The sequence below is a fragment of the Salmo trutta genome, chromosome 13 (assembly GCF_901001165.1).
Source record: "Salmo trutta chromosome 13, fSalTru1.1, whole genome shotgun sequence".
NCBI classification, from domain to species: domain Eukaryota; kingdom Metazoa; phylum Chordata; class Actinopteri; order Salmoniformes; family Salmonidae; genus Salmo; species Salmo trutta.
Genome location: NC_042969.1, coordinates 56,410,671 through 56,436,829, shown reverse-complemented (window position 1 = coordinate 56,436,829; position 26,159 = coordinate 56,410,671). Strand labels below are relative to the sequence as shown.

The 26,159-nt window shown below is 45.6% G+C and overlaps 1 protein-coding gene across 2 annotated transcripts; it reads right to left on the bottom strand.

Moving 5' to 3' along the window:
• Positions 1–549: 549 nt before the first annotated feature.
• Positions 550–16,338, bottom strand: LOC115206105 (F-box only protein 46). 2 transcript variants are annotated; one of them, XM_029772700.1, is made up of 3 exons: positions 15,922–16,338; positions 14,929–14,976; positions 550–3,984 (listed from the first exon to the last, which is right to left on the bottom strand). In XM_029772700.1, the coding sequence occupies exon 3, from the start codon at positions 3,866–3,868 to the stop codon at positions 1,844–1,846; it is 2,025 nt and encodes a 674-aa protein (XP_029628560.1). In that variant the 5' UTR covers positions 3,869–3,984; positions 14,929–14,976; positions 15,922–16,338; the 3' UTR covers positions 550–1,843. The 2 variants fall into 2 exon arrangements, with proteins under 2 accessions (XP_029628560.1, XP_029628559.1); XM_029772699.1 differs by lacking the exon at positions 14,929–14,976.
• Positions 16,339–26,159: the final 9,821 nt, after the last annotated feature.

The following is a 26,159-nucleotide window of genomic DNA, read 5'->3' as shown; positions in this document are numbered from 1 at the left end:
TCTGGAAGCATGTTGTTGATGCTAATGCCCTGGTTATGATGGCCGTGGGAGTCTTCTTGTGGGGTTACTATGCATGAGGGGGCTTGTAAAAACGGCAATGTGACCATTGATAATCATTTTCACTAGATTCTGAATTAAACCAAAGTGTATTTCTCATACCTTTTGTTAGTGTACACATTATGTACAAACAACTATTCATGAAAAATAGTCCTTTGTAGGACTTTTCCTTGTCCCTTTCTTGTAATATTATCATTATAAAAATGCAATTCAAGTTATGAAACTGGGTATGATAACCAATAATCCACACTCCTTTGCTAAACCTGAACATTAGCATACACTTCTCCCCTCTAGTGGTCATATGATGCCATTGCATATCAAGTCTCACTGTCCTCCACTTGACACAAGTTGATGCAAGACAATTTCAAATCTATAAATAAGCTAAATTATATCAATAGATTTTTCAATTAGAAGTTGCTACAGTGTAGGCCTATCAAAATACAAACAGGTTACCAACAAGTCATCATGCAGAAAGAAACGTCAGGGGTCTTATTCCAGTTTTAATCATTTCTGTTTATTTGAGAAGCACATATTCCCATTAGCATTGTACATCTGAAACCTACAGTGGTCTCCCAATACCCGGTCAGAGGGGTCAAGTGAACAAAGTTCTCTATACTGTATTTGTCAAGGTTTTGCAGATTTAGGGAGTGTGAGTGGGACCAGTGGGGTTAAGGCTGGAAGCTGGTGTGAAGAGTTCCATGGTCAGTGTTTCTTTTCACCCGCATTGACGCAAAGACTGCCCTCTGCCGACTAGCAAGGAGTTGGGACTGGGGGTTAGTGGGGAGGGAGGGGCAAAAAAATAGAGGCAGGAGGGAGAACATAGTCCTCAAAAAACAGCAAACATTCGCTCACACACCAAAAAACAAAAACATCAAGCAGTCAAAACCATTGTACAAAGTGACACCAGACCTTTGCAAAGTGACAATTTGCCTTCTCTTGCCCCCACACTGTTAAAAGTCTCAATCATTAAAGGCCCAGTGCAGTCAAAAACATGATTTCCTGTGTTTTATATACATTTTCACACTGAGGTTGGAATTATACTGTGCAATTGTGAAAATGCGAGTTAAAGCCCTTTTAGTGTAAGAGCTGTTTGAAAACACCACCTGAAATTTCAGCCTGTTTTGGTGGGATGGATTTTTGGCCTACCTGGTGACATCACTAGTTAATACACCAATAAGAAAGAGTTAAACCTCTGCCAACAACAGCTAGCTCTCAGTTTTCCCCTCCCCAATCAGACCCAGACAGTCCAAGCAAAAATTCTTGCTTAAGAAAATGCTCTTTGCCAAGATGCTATTTTTTCTTTTTGACCATTTTAATTTAACACAATCACAGGAAGGTACTTAACTGTTACCCAGAAATGATTTGATATTGAGATAAAAACAGCTGCATTGGACCTTTAAAAACTTTCACAGACTCCCTCTGTGAGCCAGCCAGTTAGTCCTCAGTGGCTGGGTCTCTGGTCAGTAAGGTTGGGGTCAGCTCCAGTACTGACAGCATGGCTAGGACGTGACTGTCAGTTGACCAATAGGCAGAAACGTTGAGCATCAGGCCTCATGCAGCACACAGAGCACCATACCACCAACATGGGCCCACTCATCAGGTGTCCAGTTTTCACATGTACTAACAACCGAGTAGGGAGCTAGTCGACTGCTAAGAACAAGGTGATAGCGAGCAGAGAGAGCGCTGACAACACAGGAGAGGACCCCAACCCTGGTCTGTAGCGTGCCACCAGGTGCAGTGGGTCTAGAGGGAGTAAGAGGGGTGCTGGGACCCAGGAAGGGCCCCTTTACCTCCCGTCCTCCCTCTTAGCGCGGGTCTGCACCAGCTCGCAAGGCTGCAGTACCCAGTTGTTGTCATGCAGCCCCACGCAGCAGCCTGGTGTGTCCTTGTCTGTGCGCCGGCAGCACATCCAATAGGAGCGTCCATAAGGCAGGTCGTGGTGGTAAGGTTTGGGGTGCCAGCGGCAGAGAGACACGTCGCCCCGTTCGTACTGCCGCTTGCACTGCTTGCAGGGGTCGTCGCGGTACAGCGGGTCCTGGTTCCAGCGCGAGTCGGTGGCGGGCACACCGTACGTCTCAATCAGAACCTTGAAGTCGTAGCAGGTGCACTTGAGGGCGGCCAGCGAGCGGGTGGGCAGGTAGCTGAAGATGTTGACCATGATGTGGTCGGGCAGTAGCAGCATGTACTGACGAGGCTCCAGCAGCCGCTGGATCTGGAAGCGGATCTCCAGGAAGTCGTGAGAGACGTGGCGGTAGAGACGGCACAGGGAGGGGTCCGAGCAGTCCTCCACGCCGGCCAGGGGGGATTCCGGCCGGTCAGCAGCATCCCCAGCAGGATTGTTGTTATTGGCGCAGTCCAGAGAGCACATTCCACTGCTGCTGCCACTGTCCTCGTCAGACCCTCTTTGGGGCTGCAGGAAGAACAGCTGGCCTGGAGGGGGGTCCTCTGAGCCGTCGGCAGGGCTGACCCCACTGGGCATGGCGAAACACACCGTCTCCTCTTGCACATTCTCTGTGCTGTCCTTGCCATAGAACACACACTGGTCCACAGCACCCGTGACCACCACCTCCACGTGGAAGCCAGTCACTCTCTCCCGGGCCACAGGCTTCTTCTCCCCAGAGCCGAGCTCCTGGCTGGGGTCCGGGCTGCTGGAGGCTGGCCGGTCCGTATGGCCCTCCCCATGGGGGTCAGCTTTTGGAGAGCCGGCCAGCAGGAGGCTGGGGTCACGTGACGAGGGGCTGACCAGCTGGTAGAGATCACAGGTGATCTTCTCGTTGGCCCGGGCCCTCGCCTGGCCCCCTCCTCCCCCACAGCTCATGAACATGCAGCGGGGCCGGCCTGCGGGCTCCGACTGCGAGCGGGGATCCAGGCTGGACACCCGGAAGGCTATCCTAACTTCGCCTCGGCCGTGGGTGGGCCCGGCGCTGCCAGAGTCCCCGCTCCGCTCCCTCTCCCTGGGAGAGTCCAGGCCCGACGCGGGCCTCAGTGTGTTCTCCAGGAGTTGATGTTGGGACTCAAAGTGGGCTACGACCTGAGCCACACGCCGGGACTCCTGCTGCTCCTCCTCCAGGGCACCATGCGAGGGGTCAGGGCTCTCTGACAGGAACACCATGGGGCTGGGGTCAGAGACTGTGCCCCGCAGGAGTGTGTGCTCGGGGTCTTCTGGGGCAGTCTGTCCCTGGGCCACCATGCCCTGCAGGGCCATGGCTGTACGCTGCTCCACCAGGGCCACCATCTCCGCCACGGACAGCAGGTCAGTCTCACTCACGCCGGGGACGTCCTCTAGGGTGGAGGGCTCTGGGGGCGGGGGGGCGGGAATAACGTTGGCCTGGGCCCGGGCGGGGGGGTCATAGGAGGAGCAGCGGCGCCTGCGCTTGGCCTTAGTGCAGTCCGTGGCCCAGTTCCCTTTCACCTTTATGGCGCTGGGTCGAGGCAGGCCCACCCCACTGAACTGGTGGGCCACGAAGAAGGCAATCTTCTCCTTGGTGTTGCCCGGCTTGATGACGTACCAGGTGTCCAGCAGCACCCTCCCATCCTCCATCTGAGTGGCGCCGGGAGGGGTGGAGGGGGCCTGCGGTGCCGAGGCCGGGTCGGCGTCTGGGGGAGTGTTCTCGGAGCCTGCATCCTCCTCCTCCTGGCCGTCCACGCCTCCCCCAGCCTCCAGCGACGTGCGCCCCGCAGTGTCAGCCTTGCAGAGGGAGGGCGCTGCCCCACTGCCCCCCGTACCCGTGCTTCGGGGCTTGTTCTGGGAGTAGGTGCCAAAGGGGCGTGGGCACCACAGTCGGATGTGGGAGAAGGTGTCTCGGTCCATCACGGGCCGGAGGGAAGCATATCGGCGGCGTCTAGGCTGGGCATCTGCTGTGCACCACACCACTCATTCTCTCTGTGCGAGCCAGCAGGCACCGTCACAGGAAGAGGGCATACAATCTGTAGGGAGAGAGAGGAGTTAGAGAGCAGTATCACAACATTCACCATCATAGGTCATCTAGCCGGGGGAGACAAACATGAGTAATGTCACTTCATCAAATTTTATTACATTACACATCTAAAAATCTAATTTGAGGGCCAATTTCTTACCATGCATTCTACATGTTGCATTAGTACTAAGTACCTAAGTCACCTAGTCTAATTCTGTGACATGCTAATACAGAAGCAACCTCTATGGAAGGGTGTGAGACACTCATTGGATCAAATTTCACTCCTTCTAACCATTCATTACAGCAAGACAGCTTCTAGCCTCTTGGTGGTTCAGAAACCAAGTCACAGTGCACAAGGAAGTCAGGATGACTAGTGCTTTCAGACAGCCTCAACAGCTAAACTCAATTAGTCAATTATCTCGCCTTGAAGGCTTTCAATCTAATTAAAGGCTTCCATTTCGGGGCCTTGTGTCTGGGGCAGATGAAGGGAGGAATAAAACAGCAAATGGATTCCCATCCTGACACTTCAAAAGAGGACCTGCCTAATAGGAGGTGAGGAAGAACAAGGAAAGCATATGCTTAGTCTATTTTTAGAAGGGGAGAGTAGTGGAATTGATATTGCCTGCCAGGCAGAGTAAAGGACCTTGGCTGCGGCCTGCAGGAAAACCGTTTACACGGGGTGCCCGTGCCATTTCATGTTACCCTGCCAAAAATGTGACACTGGGTGCTTAAGAGGAACAAGTGGTGCGAAACTGTTTCAACAAGACATTTAGACCTCTGTTGATAAATGTGTCTGTTTTTCTTATTATGTATATTGTATGTGTTTGATGTATTTATGCAGGGCTCATCTGTAAAAGAGAGCCTAGTCTCAGGACTTCCCTGTCCCCTAAAAAAAAAAAAAAAAAAACACACACCACTAGTGTTACACTATTGTTTGGCCCCTGAGGTGACCCTTACCAGCCAAACGTAGGCTAGATATAGATATATACTTGTCGCCAGTTGAAAGCATGAGAAGGCGTACCTTCGGCTGAAGAGGAATGTCTACACTGAGTAGTTTGCTGCTCGGGCGGTGTGTGCGCTCGTCAGAGGACAGAACTACTCTTGGGTTGGTTAAGGGCTTTATAAGTCACACAGCTCCAGCTAAGAGCCTGCAGATTACATCCCGTATGAAGTACATTCCAGGGCCACCACCCCACTCTGTTTTTATCCCCCCACATAAAAAGATTGGTTGGCGTAACAGGGACAGTGAGTGTCAGTCTGTTTGTCCATCTTTGTAACAAACACTGGCACTTCCTGAAGCAGGCAGTGAGTGGCAGCCAGTGAGTGATTCATTTAGCTCCAGTCAGATTCCCTCTCTATTGACCAGTATCTACTATTTAGAGCCACCAACATTGCTTCAGAAGATGGAGAGATGAAGGGGGACAGCAGTCACCCAGAAGCTGGAGTCAGTGGCTATAATCAATCCTGTAGTCATCGCTGTCATTAAATAGGCTATCCCACAATATCCCCTGCAATTTATTTAGGAAGTAAGGCGGCTGATGAACAGGTGGTAGTAAAATGCTAAAATGGTGGTAGTAAAATGCTACAATGGTAATAAAACGGCATGCAGTATGCGGTTCTATTCTACACGTGTCTCCATACCAGCTGAAACAATGCTGAACTCTGCAGGGAGACACCATCTAATACAAGCAGTATGTTTAAAGACATCTATACTGGCTTAACAACAGGTAATGAGTAATAGCCTGAATGATGACAGAGTCCACAAAATGAGGACATGAGACTAGTAGACCCTTTATTGTATTATAGTGATATCCATGCACCAAAACACGGCCGAGACTTTGCCAAAAATCTGTATTCCCCGACAGCTGATAAAAACTGCATTATCATTGCACAGGTTTTTCCCCTTCATTTGAAACAATTCCTGCAAATTAAGGCTGGTTTTAAGCTTTTTTTGCCTAATCCTCCAAATCCTGTCCATGCCAAGCAGCAGTACAGAAATAGCTGAGTGCCGTGCCAGCGGCTCGTCTCTCACTGGCTCCCCAAGTTGTCCGACCGACTGCTGAACTACACACACAAATACAGGAGGATTCACTCCTCCATCATGTAGTCAAACAATTAGTCCAGTTTTCTACTGGAGCATATTCAGCAGGCTCCACATCATAACAGAATGCTCCAGGTTTAACAGGGAATGTATAGAAACAAAACAACGGTTGTCACATGCCACAGAACACATTTCAAGTCCACAACTTGCGTTTCTATCTGCGCCCACTAAAATACCACCGTTAGAATAGTCTCAGGCATTGAAGGAATGTTTAGCACGACGTCATTCCTATTCTATCACAGAGAAAATATAATATTGAGAAGAAACAGTTTAGGCATACTAAGCAGGGAAGGACCTTTCAGGGAAAAACACTTGTTCAACAAAAATCCTAATTCCAGGCTTTCCTCAGATAATTCAGACAGGCCCCTCGTTCGCCTCTAGCAATATCCTCCCTCTCCTTTCAGAGGCTTTGAGAATGGTGGACTATGCAGAGGTGATAAATTACTCCAGCCACTGGCCCTCGCCTTGGCTGCGCCTGCAGGGACAATACAGCAGCAGCCCGGGCCAAGGTGAGGCTGATGATGCTCGTCTACAAGAATAATGGACTCCACCCATCCCCGATAAAATGAACTCAGAGTGCCTTTGTCATGAGGGTTAGGCAGAGAAGCTGGCTATAGAAGTGTTTGGTCTGTCAGCTGTGCTTCTCTGGTAGTGAACAGCACTGTGCTGAACTGCAATGGATATCGATGCACTCCTTTTAAACTATAGCTCTACATCAGGCTGTTTCTTTCCGCCAATTAGCTTCAACCAAGAGAGTTCATCACCAACCCCCTTACTCAAATAGTGTTGGTTGTAAGGGCCAGGACAGTGGTCGCCAAAATGGTGAAGTGTAGTTTCTGTAAACATTTAATACAAACCCTATCAATACAAAACTGATACACAGGCTATTCTGAGAGGATTTTAGGCTGACCCAAGCAGGCGCGTCAATGGATGATCCCTGGAATTTAACTATTGAATATAGACCTACATGTGAAGATGAATCATGAAGATGCCTAAAGCTCATTTCAATGCCCCATTGCTCCACTATTCCCATACTTCTGATTGTAGTACCAAAGATAAAAATGTATAGGCCTAGTTCTCAGTTGAACAACATATGTGCTTTTCCTGTAGTTTGATTACTTCTTTCGTCTTTGAGAAAATAAGAGCATTTCAATGTAAAAATGACCCTTGAGCTCCACCAAGTTCATAGGATGATAAATATGGTGTCTAATGAAAGCTATATTTAAGAAATCAAGGCATATATACACAGTTTAACTATTTTCTATCCTAAATATTAGGACTAAGCAAAGGCTTCGATCTCTATTCAAACAGATGGAAAAGGGGCCTTAGAAAACATTTACCAGAAAAAGTCTTAGAGGCATCAGTAACACATCAAAACACAATCATGTTGATGTGAAGACCCCTGCCAGCTAATATCAACATACACACACACTGCCCTGTGCCTTTATTCTGTTAACAAAAACCCACATACCTAAGATATTTTCCAATTTCTCTCCTCATGAGGGAGGATAATGAAAGTTCACAAAAGTAACAAGTAAAAGGTAGACCTACATATCAGCAATTTTACTAATATCTACTTGGTTATGAATTATTAAGTGATTAAAAACACAATTATTTTACAAATTATTGCAATTGAATTGGCAACAATGGGAAATCAGTCACAAACCACTGTTGGGTCACCCGCTACAGTCCTTCCTTCCACAACGGTTTTCTGTCTCTTTCTACCATTTGGTGGTCAAAGCAAGTGTGACTACAGCCTGGACAAGCCCTCTCCCTCTAGTTAATGTCACCTCTCCCGGCTACCTACTGACACCTACCCATGAGCCCCTGCTCTTTCCATTTACTGTAATCAGCTTCCTTACTCACTGAGCACCAACTGACACCGGACGTCCATGGACATTGAAAAGTATTCGAAATTTGGTCAGTCCCCCCGGCCTTGATTTCAACGTCCAAAGATGTTGATTTTTGGTCCGGTCCAGACCAGCCTTGATTTGACCCAAAAACGACATCCATGATTGGTTCAGATTTGGTAAAACATTTTTTTTATTAAAGTACAGTTCAGTACAGTACACAGTAAAGCACACAAATGTACTGTACTCTACTGAAGTACACTTGCACTTTCCATGACAGACTGGACCAGGTGAAAGCTATGATCCCTTATTGATGTCACTTGTTAAATCCACTTCAATCTGTAGATGAAGGGGGAAGAGGCAGGTTAAAGAAGGATTTTAAGTCTTGAGACATGGTTTGTGTATGTGTGCCATTCAGAGGGTGAATGGGCAAGACAAAAATATTGAAGTGCCTTTGAACGGGGTATGGTGGTAGGTGCCAGGCGCACCGGTTGGTGTCAAGAACTGCAACGCTGCTGAGTTTCACGCTCAACAGTTTCTCGTGTGTATCAGAAATGGTCTACCACCCAAAGGACATCCAGCCAACTTGACACGACTGTGGGAAACATTGGCGAAACATCCCTTCAGAATGGTTTTGACACTTTGTAGAGTCCATGACCCGACAAATTGAAGCTGTTCTGAGGGAAAAGGGGAAACAGACATCTATGACTGATTCGGATTTGGTCCGGTCCAAACAAATTTGGTCTTGAGTGCTTGAGGTGTCACTACAGACACCCTGGTTTGATTCCAGGCTGTATCACAACCGGCCGTGATTGGGAGTTCCATAGGGTGGCGCACAATTTCCCCAGCGTCATCCGGGTTTGGCTGGTGTAGGCCATCATTGTAAATAACAATTTGTTCTTAACTGACTTGTCTAGTTAAATAAAAGTTACATTTATTTATATAAATAAATATTTAAAAATAGCCAGTGTGTAGAATAATACCAAAATATGCAAAGGTCTATATTGCATATTTCTACATTTGTGTGCCTATTTATGATACAACACTTTAACAGCACCAGTCAGACGTCCTTTGTCCTTGTCTTGTCCCGTGTGTGTGTGTGTGTGTGTATGCATTTATATATACTGCTCAAAAAAATAAAGGGAACACTTAAACAACACAATGTAACTCCAAGTCAATCACACTTCTGTGAAATCAAACTGTCCACTTAGGAAGCAACACTGATTGACAATAAATGTCACATGCTGTTGTGCAAATGGAATAGACAACAGGTGGAAATTATAGGCAATTAGCAAGACACCCCCAATAAAAGAGTGGTTCTGCAGGTGGTGACCACAGACCACTTCTCAGTTCCTATGCTTCCTGGCTGATGTTTTGGTCACTTTTGAATGCTGGCGGTGCTTTCACTCTAGTGCTAGCATGAGACGGAGTCTACAACCCACACAAGTGGCTCAGGTAGTGCAGCTCATCCAGGATGGCACATCAATGCGAGCTGTGGCAAGAAGGTTTGCTGTGTCTGTCAGCGTAGTGTCCAGAGCATGGAGGCGCTACCAGGAGACAGGCCAGTACATCAGGAGACGTGGAGGAGGCCGTAGGAGGGCAACAACCCAGCAGCAGGACCGCTACCTCCGCCTTTGTGCAAGGAGGAGCAGGAGAAGCACTGCCAGAGCCCTGCAAAATGACCTCCAGCAGGCCACAAATGTGCATGTGTCTGCTCAAACGGTCAGAAACAGACTCCATGAGGGTGGTATGAGGGCCCGACGTCCACAGGTGGGGGTTGTGCTTACAGCCCAACACCGTGCAGGACGTTTGGCATTTGCCAGAGAACACCAAGATTGGCAAATTCACCACTGGCGCCCTGTGCTCTTCACAGATGAAAGCAGGTTCACACTGAGCACATGTGACAGACGTGACAGAGTCTGGAGACGCCATGGAGAACGTTCTGCTACCTGCAACATCCTCCAGCATGACCGGTTTGGCGGTGGGTCAGTCATGGTGTGGGGTGGCATTTCTTTAGGGGGCCGCACAGCCCTCCATGTGCTCGCCAGAGGTAGCCTGACTGCCATTAGGTACCGAGATGAGATCCTCAGACCCCTTGTGAGACCATATGCTGGTGCGGTTGGCCCTGGGTTCCTCCTAATGCAAGACAATGCTAGACCTCATGTGGCTGGAGTGTGTCAGCAGTTCCTGCAAGAGGAAGGCATTGATGCTTTGGACTGGCCCGCCCGTTCCCCAGACCTGAATCCAATTGAACACATCTGGGACATCATGTCTCGCTCCATCCACCAACGCCACGTTGCACCGTAGACTGTCCAGGAGTTGGCGGATGCTTTAGTCCAGGTCTGGGAGGAGATCCCTCAGGAGACCATCCGCCACCTCATCAGGAGCATGCCCAGGCGTTGTAGGGAGGTCATACAGGCACGTGGAGGCCACACACTACTGAGCCTCATTTTGACTTGTTTTAAGGACATTACATCAAAGTTGGATCAGCCTGTGTGGTTTTCCACTTTAATTTTGTGTGACTCATGGGTCACTTTATCAATGGGTCAATTTATCAACCTTCATGGGTTGATAAATTGGTTTCCATTGATTATTTTTGTGTGATTTTGTTGTCAGCACATTCAACTATGTAAAGAAAAAAGTATTTAATAAGATTATTTCATTCATTCAGATCTAGGATGTGTTATTTTAGTGTTCCCTTTATTTTTTTGAGCAGTAATTATATATATATATATATATATACACACATATACACACACACACACACACACACACACATTTCTTCGCATATCTTTTTCTAAAAACTCAACTTCAAAACACTCTCCTGCAACCCGCCTCACCAATTGTTTAAAAAAAAAATCTTATTTGCCTCAAATCTGAAATCCACAACAGAAGCTAGCCAGTTCACACGGTTGGCGGTCATCAGCTATCCTTTAGCTCGAAAAGCTATTGCCAGTTTTGTACAACGCGACTCAGACCAGAGCATACCGGACCCATTTTCTCTCCATATCCCCGGATTTCTACCGCAAGCTCTGGACATTTACACCTCGATCCTGCAGCTAGCTAGCTGCTATCCGAGTCACTATTGGCTAACGTCGGTCCCGGAGCAAACATCAATTATTTCGGAGCCAGCTTGCTACCCATGGCCCAGCTAGCTGTCAATCGCAGTGACCCCAACCAACCTCACTACTCACTGGACCCTTATGATCACTCTGCTAAGCATGCCTCTCCTTAATGTCAATATGCCTTGTCCATTGCTGTTCTGGTTAGTGTTTATTGGCTTATTTCACTATAGAGCCTCTAGCCATACTCATTATACCTTATCCAACCTTTCAGTTCCACCACCCACACATGCGATGACATCACCTGGTTTCAATGATGTTTCAAGAGAATCTCTCTCATCATCACTCAATGCCTAGGTTTACCTCCACTGTATTCACATCCTACCATACCTTTGTCTCTACATTATACCTCGAAGCTATTTTATCGCCCCCAGAAACCTGCTCCTTTTACTCTCTGTTCCAGACGTCCTAGACGACCAATTCTCATAGCTTTTAGCCGTACCCTTATCCTACTCCTCCTCTGGCAATGTAGAGGTGAATCCAGGCCCTGCAGTGCCTAGCTCCACTCCTATTCCCCAGGCGCTCTCATTTGTTGACTTCTGTAACCGTAATATCCTTGGTTTCATGCATGTTAACATTAGAACCCTCCTCCCTAAGTTTGTTTTATTCACTGCTTTAGCACACTGCCAACACGGATGTCCTAGCCGTGTCTGAATCCCGGTTTAGCAAGACCAAAACTCAAATCTCCATCCCTAACTACAACATTTTCAGACATGATAGAACGGCCAAAGGGGGCGGTGTTGCAATCTACTGCAGAGATAGAACTCTGCAGGCTGTCCTACTATAAAGGTCTGTACCCAAACAATTTGAACTTCTACTTTTAAAAATCCACCTCTCTAAAAACAGGTCTCTCACTGTTGCCGCCTGCTATAGACCACCCTCTGCCCCCAGCTGTGCTCTGGACACCATATGTGAACTGATTGCCCCCCCCATCTGTCTTCAGAGCTCGTGCTGCTAGGTGACCTAAACTGGGAAATGCTTAACACCGCAGCCCATCCTACAATCTAAGCTTGATGCCCTCAATCTCACAAATTATCAATGAACCTACCAGGTACCACCCCAAAGCCGTAAACACGGGCACCCTCATAGATATCATCCTAACCAACTTGCCCTCTAAATACACCTCTGCTGTTTTCAACCAAGATCTCAGCGATCACTGCCTCATTGCCTGCATCCGTAATGGGCCAGCGGTCAAACGACCTCCACTCATCACTGTCAAACGCTCCCTGAAACACTTCAGCGAGCAGGCCTTTCTAAAACAACCTGGCCCGGGTATCTTGGAAGGATATTGACCTCATCCCGTCAGTAGAGGATGCCTGTTTTTTTTTTAAATGCCTTCCTCACCATCTTAAATAAGAACCAGGAACAGATAGAGCCCTTGGTTCTCTCCAGACATGACTGCCCTTAACCAACACAAACATCCTGTGGCGTTCTGCATTAGCATCGAACAGCCCCCGTGATGCGCAACTTTTCAGGGAAGTTAGAAACCAATATACACAGGCAGTTAGAAAAGCCAAGGCTAGCTTTTTCAAGCAGAAACTTGCTTCCTGCAACACAAACTCAAAAAAGTTCTGGGATACTGTAAAGTCCATGGAGAATAAGAGCACATCCTCCCAGCTGCCCACTGCACTGCACTCTGTCACTACCAATAAACCCACTATAATTGAGAATTTCAATAAGCATTTTTCTACGGCTGGCCATGCTTTCCACCTGGCTACCCCTACCCCGGTCAACAGCACTGCACCCCCCACAGCAACTCGCCCAAGCCTTCCCCATTTCTCCTTCTCCCAAATACAGTCAGCTGATGTTCTGAAAGAGCTGGAAAATCTAGACCCCTACAAATCAGCCGGGCTAGACAATCTGGACCCTTTCTTTCTAAAATTATCTGCCGAAAATGTTGCAACCCCTATTACTAGCCTGTTCAACCGCTCATGTCGTCTGAGATTCCCAAAGATCGTAAAGCAGCTGCGGTCATCTCACTCTTCAAAGGGGGGGGACACTCTTGACCCAAACTGCTACAGACCTATATCTATCTTACGCTGCCTTTCTAAGGTCTTCGAAAGCCAAGTCAACAAACAGATTTCCGACCATTTCGAATCCCACCGCACCTTCTCCGCTATGCAATCTGGTTTCAGAGCTGGTCATGGGTGCACCTCATCCACGCTCAAGGTCCTAAACGATATCTTAACTGCCATCGATAAGAAACAATACTCTGCAGCATAATTCATCGACCTGGCTGAGGCTTTTGACTCTGTCAATCACCACATCATCATCGGCAGACTCAATAGTCTTGGTTTCTGAAATGATTGCCTCGCCTGGTTCACCAACTACTTCTCTGATAGAGTTCAGTGTGTCAAATCGGAGGGCCTGTTGTCCGGGCCTCTGGCAGTCTCTATGGGGGTGCCACAGGGTTCAATTCTTGGGCCGACTCGCTTCTCTGTATACATCAATGATGTCGCTCTTGCTGCTGGTGAGTCTCTGATCCACCTCTATGCAGATGACACCATTCTGTATACTTCTGGCCCTTCTTTGGACACTGTGTTAACAACCCTCCAGACGAGCTTCAATGCCATACAACTCTCCTTCCGTGGCCTCCAACTGCTCTTAAATACAAGTAAAACTAAATGCATGCTCTTCAACCGATCGCTGCCTGCACCTGCCCGCCCGTCCAGCATCACTACTCTGGACGGTTCTGACTTAGAATATGTGGACAACTACAAATACCTAGGTGTCTGGTTAGACTGTAAACTCTCCTTCCAGACTCACATCAAACATCTCCAATCCAAAGTTAAATCTAGAATTGGCTTCCTATTTCGCAACAAAGCATCCTTCACTCATGCTGCCAAACATACCCTCGTAAAACTGACCATCCTACCAATCCTCAACTTCGGTGATGTCATTTACAAAATAGCCTCCAATACCCTACTCAATAAATTGGATGCAGTCTATCACAGTGCCATCCGTTTTGTCACCAAAGCCCCATATACTACCCACCACTGCGACCTGTACGCTCTCGTTGGCTGGCCCTCGCTTCATACTCGTCGCCAAACCCACTGGCTCTAGGCCATCTACAAGACCCTGCTAGGTAAAGTCCCCCCTTATCTCAGCTCGCTGGTCACCATAGCAGCACCCACCTGTAGCACGCGCTCCAGCAGGTATATCTCTCTGGTCACCCCCAAAGCCAATTCCTCCTTCGGCTGCCTCTCCTTCCAGTTCTCTGCTGCCAATGACTGGAACGAACTACAAAAATCTCTGAAACTGGAGACACTTATCTCCCTCACTAGCTTTAAGCACCAGCTGTCAGAGCAGCTCACAGATTACTGCACCTGTACATAGCCCATCTATAATTTAGCCCAAACAACTACCTCTACTGTATTTATTTTGCTCCTTTGCACCCCATTATTTCTACTTTGCACTTTCTTCCACTGCAAATCTACCATTCCAGTGTTTTACTTGCTATATTGTATGTACTTCGCCACCATGGCCTTTTTTTTTTGCCTGTACCTCCCTTATCTCACCTCATTTGCTCACATTGTATATAGACGTATTTTTCTACTGTATTATTGACTGTATGTTTGTTTTACTCCATGTGTAACTCTGTGTTGTTGTATGTGTCAAACTGCTTTGCTTTATCTTGGTCAGGTTGCAATTGTAAATGAGAACTTGTTCTCAACTTGCCTACCTGGTTAAATTAAAAAAATCCATAATTATGCAGATCAGGGACACATGATGAAATTCTGTTACCAGCTGTAAATCCACTTCACATACTGTAGTTCAATAAACAAAATAGATGTTTTCAAAGTCAATATGTCATGTGTCATAGCTGACACCCCATTGTTTCTGCAGACATCTTTGAATCTTAATTCAGAGTAGATATTTACCAGAGTGTTTGGAAAACATGGTCACCTAGCCAATACTGAATCAAGATGCTGAAAAATCAAACAAACGAAACAGATTAACGTTACTGCACTGAGGAAGTACAGGTGACATGGACTCTAGCTATAAACAAAGCACCTTCAGAATTTAACGGAACATTTCCATTAGGTTGTAACTTACAGGTGGTCTACATGGGTAACCATGAGTAGCCAATGACTAATTATTGACATCCCCATGTGTGCTTATTCAGTTGTCTAACAATGATCAACCAAACAGTCAGTTGAAATGGCCAAATACATGATACAAATGTAACAATAATTGCGCAATCTAGCTAACTTAGATACATAGCTAGCTAGGAATAGGACGAAAACAGAAATCCTGGCTGTGGTTTAACCAGATGGTTTAGTTATTCTTATAACTAACGTTAACTAAGTTAACCCCCTAGGTCCGTACCTTGGTTAACTAGCTAACTAATGTTAGCTTACATTAGGTTAGTTATATGCTAATCAATTATGCTAACTAGCAACTACCTGACGTGCAGGCCCCAAAGTAAACAATAACGTTAGCTGGCTAATGTTAGCTAGGTAGCTAACACAACTAGCTAACTAGGTACAGTAACGTTAGCTAACCAACTTCATTTCCTAGCTGCTAGTTAGATAAATTGGTAACGTTAAGCTAAGTTAGCCTAGTTGGCTAGCCAGCTAACATTAAGTTAGTTAGCGCGTTATAGCACAAGACGCCAACAACAATCTCGTTGTTACATGGTTACAAACACTCGCTATGGCGCGGCTAACTGATAGGCACCATATCTGTCTTTGAAGTAAAAATTAATATCAGTTAGCCAACTACGTTAAGGGTTGTGTCGTGTAACTGTGTGCTGGCTAGGCTGCCAAACAAAATTGCAATGGAACCCATATTGTGTTACTGGCTAACGACATTGAAATGCAGCTAAGAATTGCTAACGTAAAGTGCAATTGTTCATGTTTTCGTCATCTTACCTGTAGATCCGCAAGCTCTTGACCTGCAACAGTGCGGATGACAGCACTAGCAAGTCACCCCGCCGTAGGCCCGATTTCCTCTCCACAACCGACCGAGGAATTCGATTTAGCAAGGATTTTTGCAGGTGACTCGGGTTATCTTTTAGCGTTACGTGTCCACGTAGCTAGCTATCTGCAGAATAGAGTACTTACTTTCTAATATCAACCTAATGTTAACATCGAAGCCTGCTGTCCGTTTTTCGATTGTACACAACCTGTACTGATCCTGAGCCTGTTTCACACTCTTCCTCGTTCATCTGGCTACCTTTTTAGAACTGACACAGGCTGGCCTTTACGGTACATTCTCTGACCAACCAAAATAATCGGAATCAGAACATCCGTGGAGAGGAAGGCCATCTTGTTGACAGGCAGCTGCACAAGGCCAACAGCCAATAGCAAGGCAGAGTCGATGGCGTGCCCATATATGGCATATATGGCCCCACTCACCCCCACGCCCCCCTTGGCTCTCACCCCTCCCAATCTCGCTCTCTCTCACTCTCAATTCAATTAAATTAAAAGGGCTTTATTGGCATTCGAAGAGTACATTGCCAAAGCAAGTGAAATAGATAATAACACTCACAAGTTTCAAAGGATTAGACATTTCAAATGTCATATTATGGCAATGTACAGTGTTATAATGATGTGACAATAGTTAAAGTACAAAAGGGAAAATAAACAAACATAAATAAATAAATATGGGTTGTATTTACAATGGTGTTTGTTCTTCACTGGTTGCCCTTTTCTTGTGGCAACCGGTCACAAATATTGCTGCTATGATGGCACACTGTGGTATTTCACCCAATAGATATGGGAGTTTATCAAAATTAGATTTTTTTTTAAAATTCTTTGTGGGTCTGTCTAATCTGAGGGAAATATGTGTCTAATATGGTCATACATTTTGGCAGGAGGTTAGGAAGTGCAGCTCAGTTTCCACCTCATTTTGTGGCCAGCGTGCACATAGCCTCTCTCTCTCTTTGACACACACACACGCAATGCTGCCGTAGATCCAATTTACAGTCATCAGCATTCAATACAACATGCTAGCAAATTGCAATACAACAAATGCAAGCATTTCTTGCACCTGCTATTCACTAAGCAAAACAAGTTGACATGACATAATGTAATGTCAACTAAAAAACTGTTTGCAATGAGAATGCAGAATAGCCTACTATGGAATGGTGTCAGGCATTAAAGTTATATATATAAAGTTGTATTACTATATATACACATGAAGGAAAAAGTAAGGAACCCTCAATGTGTCCCAGGTACATGTATATCATTATCCCAACAGAATTATCTGTATCTCTGAGCTTTTTAGAAAGTCCATTGAGAAAACTCCACTAAAGCGCAGGTCTAGCTTTACATCATACATGATTTAGGACTGGTAAACAAATTAAACTTTTCTCCCACTGTATTTACAGTTTGAAGGAAACCATCAGCAATGGCACTTTGTTTTCTCCTGATCGAAAACAATGTGTGAACTTCCTCTCAACAAAACTGTATACACTGACGGATGACATTTGTATTTAAGGTTTTGCAATAAAGAGCTCAGGATGATGTACTATCAGTGTACAAAGAGTAGAAGATTGTTATAAGTCCTGTACATGTATTTGGAGATTTGATCATTGCTTGAGATTTGTCAACAAAATACTAAATGCTTTTAAGTGATTTATAATAAAAACTGTAATAAACTAATATGCCAAGATTTTATATAGTCTCTTCTTCAAATGCATGATGGCCATGCATGCAAATGGTAGCACAGGTGGGTTTGTGTGTAGCAGAAGCTTAGAGCAGCTGATACAGCCCAGCAGAGGTCCAGACAGAAATGCTGAGTGTTGGGCTCCATGCATGAGCGCGCACTCACTTGTGTACACCAGCTTCAAACAGCTTGAAAATACAATATTTTTGTTTTGTTTTGTTTTGATTTCACAGCAGTTTAGATGGTACAATGATTCTATACACTATACTTGCTTGTTTTGTCACAAACTGAAATTAAGCAAAATATTAGAATTTTATTAAACAGAAAATGGCGGAGTGATTTCAGTATAGTGCGTCTTTAATACTTTTCAATTGTTTTCAAATGGCTTTATGGTCACCACCACACCAGTGTACAAAGTTTGCATACATATTCCCCAAAAAACTATCAATGGTTCTGTAAAATTATTGTCATGTTTTTTCATTGCACAAACATGGCCTAATGTAGGCAACAGAGGAGCACAGCTGGTGGAACATGCCAAGTTTGTAGCATGCAGTCAAAAGGTAAGCTATCTAATCATGCATGGCATTTAATGACAGGCATTTATTTGCTTAAAATCTGTCACTTGATGATTTCATTTCAGAGAGACAAATAATTATTTAATTTTTTTTGCAAAATGCTATATCCGCCTCACTCTCAGAGAAGTAGTACTGCTAGATTTGGGGTTTTACACAGTCAAATGGAACAAATAATTACATTTTTTAGCTTTTAAGGATCCGCCCCTTTAAAAAAAAAAATTAGGCTAAAATGACATACCCAAATCTAACTGAATGTAGCTCAGGCCCTGAAGCAAGGATATGCATATTCTTGGTACCATTTGAAAGGAAACACTTTGAAGTTTGTGGAAATGTGAAAGGAGTGTAGGCAAATATAGCACAATAGATCTGGTAAAAGATAATACAAAGAAAAAAACAACCGTTCTTTAAATTGTTTTTGTACCATCATCTTTGAAATGCAAGAGAAAGGCCATAATGTATTATTCCAGTCCAGGTGCAATTTACATTTTGGCCACTAGATAGCATCAGTTTATAGGCAAAGTTTTAGACTGATCCAATGAACCATTGCACTTCTGTTCAAAATGTTGTATCAAGACTACCCAAATGTGCCTAATTTGTTTATTAATAACTTTTCATGTTTAAAATTGTGCACTCTCCTCAAACAATGGCATGGTATTCTTTCACTGTAAAAGTGACTGTAAATTGGACAGTGCAGTTAGATTAACAAGAATTTAAGATTTCTGCCAATATCAGATATGTCTATGTCCTGGGAAATTTTCTTGTTACTTACAACCTCATGCTAATCGCATTAGCCTATGTTAGCTCAACCATCCTGTGGAAGGGACACCGATCCAGAAGAAGTTGATAAAGAACTGTACAAATGATACATTTGTGACATCAATATAAATATTTGTTATTTTTATATAATTAAATACAGTAGTATATCTGTATGTAAAACATTTACATTTGACATTTTAGTCATTTAGCAGATAATTTTATACCGGATACGAACATTCCATTCCAGTATTTACATCAAATACTTGGAATTTAGACACAAAATACATTTGCAACTAGACGCCTTCACTATAACAACATTCTCAGTAACAGTAACAAAAAATGTTTCACTTGCTAAGACTGTGTGATGTAGTTGTTTATCTACCTCTGTTAAATGCAATGACTGTAAGTCACTCTGAATAAAAGTGCCTGGTAAATGACCAAAATGCAAATGTAAAAAATTAAAATGGCAAAGAACACTGGGTATTATTATTATTGGCCTTGTTTCATAGGTTCATTAGAATAGTACCCAGCATGCTTTGCAAGTGTTCATTGGGGTGTTTTATTTTTTTAGGGAGTGCTGCAACACCCTCAGCACCCCTACTTCCCGCGGCTATGTTTGCAGAAGGTTTCATGGACAAATGTTTATTTATTTATTTTTATTTCACCTTTATTTAACCAGGTAGGCAAGTTGAGAACAGGTTCTCATTTACAATTGCGACCTGGCCAAGATAAAGCAAAGCAGTTCGACAACATACAAAAACACAGAGTTACACATGGAGTAAAACAACATACAATCAATGATGCAGTAGAAAAAAATAAGACTATATACAATGTGAGCAAATGATGTGAGATAATGGAGGTAAAGGCAAAAAAATGCCATGGTGGCAAAGTAAATAAAGTATGGCAAGAAAAAAACACTGGAATGGTAGATTTGTAGTTTGAAGAAAGTTAAAAGTTAAAATATAAATAATATGGTGCAAAGGAGCAAAATAAATAAAATAAATAAATACAGTAGGGGAAAAGGTAGTAGTTTGGGCTCAATTAAAGATGGGCTATGTACAGGTGCAGAGATCTGTGAGCTGCTCTGACAGCTGGTGCTTAAAGCTAGTGAGGGAGATAAGTGTTTCCAGTTTTAGAGATTTTTGTAGTTCGTTCCAATCATTGGCAGCTGAGAACTGGAAGGAGAGACGACCAAAGGAGGAGTTGGCTTTAGGGGTGACCAGAGAGATATACCTGCTGGAGCGCGTGCTACAGGTGGGTGCTGCTATGGTGACCAGTGAGCGGAGATAAGGGGGGACTTTACCTAGCAGGGTCTTGTAGATGACCTGGAGCCAATGTGTTTGGCGACGATGATGAAGTGAAGGCCAGCCAACGAGAGCATACAGGTCGCAGTGGTGGGTTGTATATGGGGCTTTGGTGACAAAACGGATGGCACTGTGATAGACTGCATCCAGCTTGTTGAGTAGGGTATTGGAGGCTATTTTGTAAATGACATCGCCGAAGTCGAGGATTGGTAGGATGGTCAGTTTTACGAGGGTATGTTTGGCAGCATGAGTGAAGGATGCTTTGTTGCGAAATAGGAAGCCAATTCTAGATTTCACTTTGGATTGGAGATGATTGATGTGAGTCTGGAAGGAGAGTTTACAGTCTAACCAGACACCTAGGTATTTGTAGTTGTCCACAAATTCTAAGTTAGAACCGTCCATAGAAGTTATGCTGGATGGGCAGGCAGGTGCAGGCAGCGATCGGTTGAAGAGCATGCATTTAGTTTTACTTGTGTTTAGGAGCAGTTGGGTAGACAAATGTGCCTTTGTCTAAAGGAGAATATTGTTGAGCTATTGCATTACTTGGCTGCTGTGTAGGAATTTCCTGTTTATCCCAAAAGATACTCAGCATCAGCAGTCGTGGTGCGTAGGTAATATCCCTGGGGAAGCCAAGCCAGGGGAAAAAATGCCCTATTACAACCTATGTGTTGTGATAATAGAGTACCACAGTATGAGTCATAATACCTATAAAACCTAAAAGGTCAAACAGGGAAATGGTTCCAATCGTTTTTCCACCATTAATTTTAGAAACACTTAAAAGAAGGGGAATAAGGGCTGTGTTTCGTGTAGGCTTATCCTGGCGTGACGTTTTGAAAACCATGTAAATCTCTCAAGAACAAGGTGATTTTATCAATATATATTTGCCTGTATTTACCCCCCAAAAATGAAACGTTAATTAGCTGCTAATGTGGCTATCATAAAGAACTACAAATGCCATGATGATCTGGATGAGACTGCCGAATCGAGGCAAAGGTAAAAATATGTTCCGGGATTCTTCCGATGGCATTGAGGACTACACCACATCAGTCACTGGCTTTATCAATAAGTGCATCGAGGACGTCGTCCACACAGTGACCGTACGTACATACCCCAACCAGAAGCCATGGATTACAGGCAACATCCACACTGAGCTAAAGGGTAGAGCTGTCGCTTTCAAGAAGCGGGACTCTAACCCTGAAGCTTATAAAATATCCCACTATGCCCTCCGACGAACCATCAAACAGGCAAAGCGTCAATACAGGACTAAGATCGAATCGTAATACACCGGCTCCGACGCTCATTGGATGTGGCAGGGCTTGCAAACTATTCCAGACTACAAAGGGAAGCACAGCCGAGAGCTGCCCAGTGACACAAGCCTACCAGATGAGCTAAATAACTTCTATGCTCACTTCTAGGCAAGTAACACTGAAACATGCATGAGAGCATCAGCTATTCCGGACAACTGTGTGATCATGCTCGCCGCAGCTGATGTGAGTAAAACCTTTAAACAGGTCAACATTCACAAGGCAGCAGGACCAGACGGATTACCAGGACGTGTACTCTGAGCATGCGCTGACCAACTGGCAAGTGTCTTCACTGACATTTTCAACCTCTCCATGTCTGAGTCTGTAATACCAACATGTTTCAAGCAGACCACCATAGTCCCTGTGCCCAAGAACACAAAGGTAACCTGCCTAAATGACTACTAGCACTCACAAATGTAGCCATGAAATGCTTTGAAAGGCTGGTCATGGCTCACAGCAACACCATCATCCCAAAAACCCTAGACCCACTCCAATTTGCATACCGCACCAACAGATCCACAGATGATGCAATCCTTATTGCACTCCACACTGCCCTTTCACACCTGGACAAAAGGAACATCTATGTGAGAATGCTATTCATTGACTACAGCTCAGCGTTCAACACCATAGTGCCCTCAAAGGTCATCACTAAGCTAAGGACCCTGGGACTAAACACCTCTCTCTGCAACTGGATCCTGGACTTCCTGACGGGCTGCCACCAGGTGGTAAGGGTAGGTAACAACACATCCACCACGCTGATCATCAACACGGGGGCCCCTCAGGGGTGCGTGCTCAGTCCCCTCCTGTGCTTCCTGTTCACTCATGACTGCACGGCCAGGCACGACTCCAACACTATCATTAAGTTTGCTGATGACAACAGTGGTAGGCCTGATCACCGACAACGATGAGACAGCCTATCGGGAGGAGGTCAGAGACCTGACCGGGTGGTGCCAGAATAACAACCTATCCCTCAACGTAACCAAGACTAAAGGAGATGATTGTGGACTACAGGAAAAGGAGGACCGAGCACGCCCCCATTCTTATCAACGGGGCTGTAGTGGAGCAGGTTGAGAGCTTCAAGTTCCTTGGCGTCCACATCACCAACAAACTAACATGGTCCACGCACACCAAGACAGTCGTGAAGAGGGTACGACAAAACCTATTCCCCCTCAGGAGACTGAAAAGATTTGGCATGGGTCCTCAGATCCTCAAAAGGTTTTACAGCTGCACCATCGAGAGCATCCTGACGGGTTGCATCACTGCCTGGTATGGCAACTGCTCAGCCTCCGACCGCAAGGCACTACAGAGGGTAGTGCGTACGGCCCAGTACATCACCAGGGCCAAGCTTCATGCCATCTAGGTCCTCTATACCAGGCGGTGTCAGAGGAAGGCCCTAAAAATTGTCAAAGACTCCAGCCACCCTAGTCATAGACTGTTCTCTCTGATACTGCAAGGCAAGCGGTACCGGAGCGCCAAGTCGAGGTCCAAGAGGCTTCTAAACAGCTTCTACCCCCAAGCAATAAGACTCCTGAACAGCTAATCAAATGGCTACCCAGACCCCTCTTTTACGTTGCTGCTACTCTCTGTTATTATCTATGCATAGTCACTTTAACTCTACCTACATGTACATATCACCTCAACTAACCGGTGCCCCCCACACATTGACTCTGTACCGGTACCCCCTGTATATAGCCTTGCTATTGTTATTTTACTGCTGCTGTTAATTATTTGTTACTTTTAGTTTCTATTTTTTACTGAACACTTATTTTTATTTTTTCTTAACTTCTTAAAGCATTGTTGGTTAAGGGCTTGTAAGTAAGCATTTCACTGTAAGGTCTACACCTGTTGTATTTGGAGCATGTGACAAATACAATTTGATTTGTATGGATAATTAGGTAAAACCAAATGTCCAATCGCTATCTCTGTCCATGGCCATTCTAGGAAATGGTCAATTTGAGTTAGCCAGCCACCGTAGGACAACACCAAAACAAGATGCAACAATTCAAGATTTTTTCAGTCAATGATGTTTGTCTTTAATATGATGTAATTGGTGTGAAGCCAAATCCAAACTGTATTCCCTTGACACTTTCTGTTGGTGCTCCAGGACCATTAACAGTTGAGTTTGCTCAGTTTAGTTCAATGCTGATTGGCTATAAAAATGTATTTATTTTTTAATCAAGGGAGGCCGAATGGTCGCTACAGTGTTGCCAATTTAGCGACATTGTCGCCCTATTTAGCGAGTATTCAGACCCCTCTAGCGACACATTTTGTAAAAAATCGACAAGCGACAAATCTAGCGACTTTTTCTGGTGTTATTGGAGACTCTGATATGAAAGCATGTATCGTTCTTACTCTTCTCAACCAGCAGCGGGTGCTGCCGTGGGCCCCACCCCAGTCCCCGCGCAGCAGTCTCTCCCAGCTGCAGTCAGAGCAGATGTTCACCCATGAAGGAAGCCGCCGCTGGCTGATTTAGGGTGGGATGTAAATGTAAAATGTACTTTGTCTAAAATAAATCACTGCATTTGACTCCCACAGCCTCAGTCACTTACTCACCTTGTCCACTGTGTGTGTGCCTCTCTGTGACATAAGCTAAACATCTAGCTGGCTAGCTCATCATGTCTCAGTCTAAACTGTACACTCAAAAATACAGAAAGGAGTGGTTATCAAACCCTGAATTCAAAGGCTGGTTGAAGCCGTTTATTGGAGACGATACACGGGCTTACTGCCTGTATTGTAAGGCTGATTTCTATGCCAAACTTAGTGATGTAAAAAAACACATGACAACTCAAAACATACTCAAAAGGCAAAGCCTTATAACAGTTCCACCCAAAACAAGCTGACATTTATGGTTAAAAAAATTGTTAAAAAAATGGACTGCAAAAAAGGCTGAGGCCACCGTGGCATTAGCTATTGCTGAACACTGTTCCATGCTGACATGTGATCACATTGGAGAAGCATGTAGAGCTGCTTTCTCAGACTCCACTGCTGCTACCCACTTCAAAATTCACAGGACAAAGTGCACAGAAATGGTTAATGGTGTTCTAGCACCATACTTTCTGAAAAAGTTGGTTGCAGGTGTGGGTGACCAGCGTTTCAGCCTCCTCCTCGATGAGTCCACGGATGTAAGTGTTTCTAAGTACCTGGGTGTTGTGATAAGGTACTGTAATGACCCGGCTGGGTCATAAAAGGAAAAGAGACGGACTCCAGGTGTGCAGGTTAGAACACAGGTTTATTCCTAAACTGGGCTATTGTTGTGGCCACAGCCCACGCCGCTAAATACCGAACGTACACAATTACACCATGTCGGGTTAAGGGTCACCCCCATAAGAACAGATCAAGGCCCGAACAGAAAGAGAGAGAGAGATGAGACAGCAATCCCTATTTATGCATTTCCAAATCCCGCGGGATTACCCATCATACCCCCCACCCTTTCCCTCTGTCCTGACACATTCAACCCCTGCTAGTAGCCATGAGAACCATAACACACCCACGAACATAGAACACAATACCGGGTCGTTACATAGCCCCCCCTTTCTAAACCCTAGCCCCTAGGGTTACACAACAAAATCCTTAAAACGACCCGGAGGTCGCATCAGTCTCTTGGGCCACCCCGTGGCTCTCACCGGTGAACCCCCAGAACACTCATCTGCCCCAATGTCATTTCCAGCGCCCTCTGAAGAAGCAGCCCCCATCCCAGGCTCAGGTTGCGCTAGAGTCTCCTCGTTAGACTGTTCCCGTGGGCTCACATCAGAGACCTCACTCCCATTTCCTACCGTTTTCCTCCCTCTGTAGGGTGCCAATCGGTCCCAGTGGACCACCACCTTCCTGCTCCGTGGGGGGACCTCCACCCGGTACGTCACCTCCCCCACTCTCTCTATCACCAGACACGGCCCCACCCATGCACTGTCCAGCTTTGGGCACCGCCCCTTCTTGCGCGTGGGGTTGTGAAGCCACACACATTCTCCCGCTCCAAAGTGCCTCCCCCTAGCGCGCGAGTCGTAGTGGCGCTTTTGGCGGACCCCTGCGTTCTCGAGTTGCTCTCTTGCGAAGGTGTGAGCCGCTTCTAACCGGTTCTGCAGACGACACACATAGTTCGGGCCAGGCAAAACCCCGTCGTCATTATCAGGAGGGTGACCAAACGTCAGTTCGGCTGGGGTGCGCAACTCACGACCTAACATTAGTAGCGCTGGGGAGCACGCAGTCGATTCTTGAACAGCCGACCTACATGCCATAAGAATAAACGGTAAGTGGGTGTCCCAATCTCTCTGGTGTTTTGAGGTAACGATGGCCAGCTGCTGTGCTAACGTTCTGTTAAATCTTTCCACCAGCCCATCACTCTGGGGGTGAAGTTGCGTAGTGCGCGTCTTCTCCGCGCCTAACCGTCTACACAACTCTGTGAACACCCGTGACTCGAAGTTTCTCCCCTGGTCGCTGTGAATAGACTGTGGCACCCCAAACCGACTGATTATTCCCCCCACCAACGCATCAGCTACTGTCGCTGCCTCCTGGTCTGGGAGAGCGTAAGCCTCCGGCCACTTGGTGAAGTAGTCCATAGCGGTTA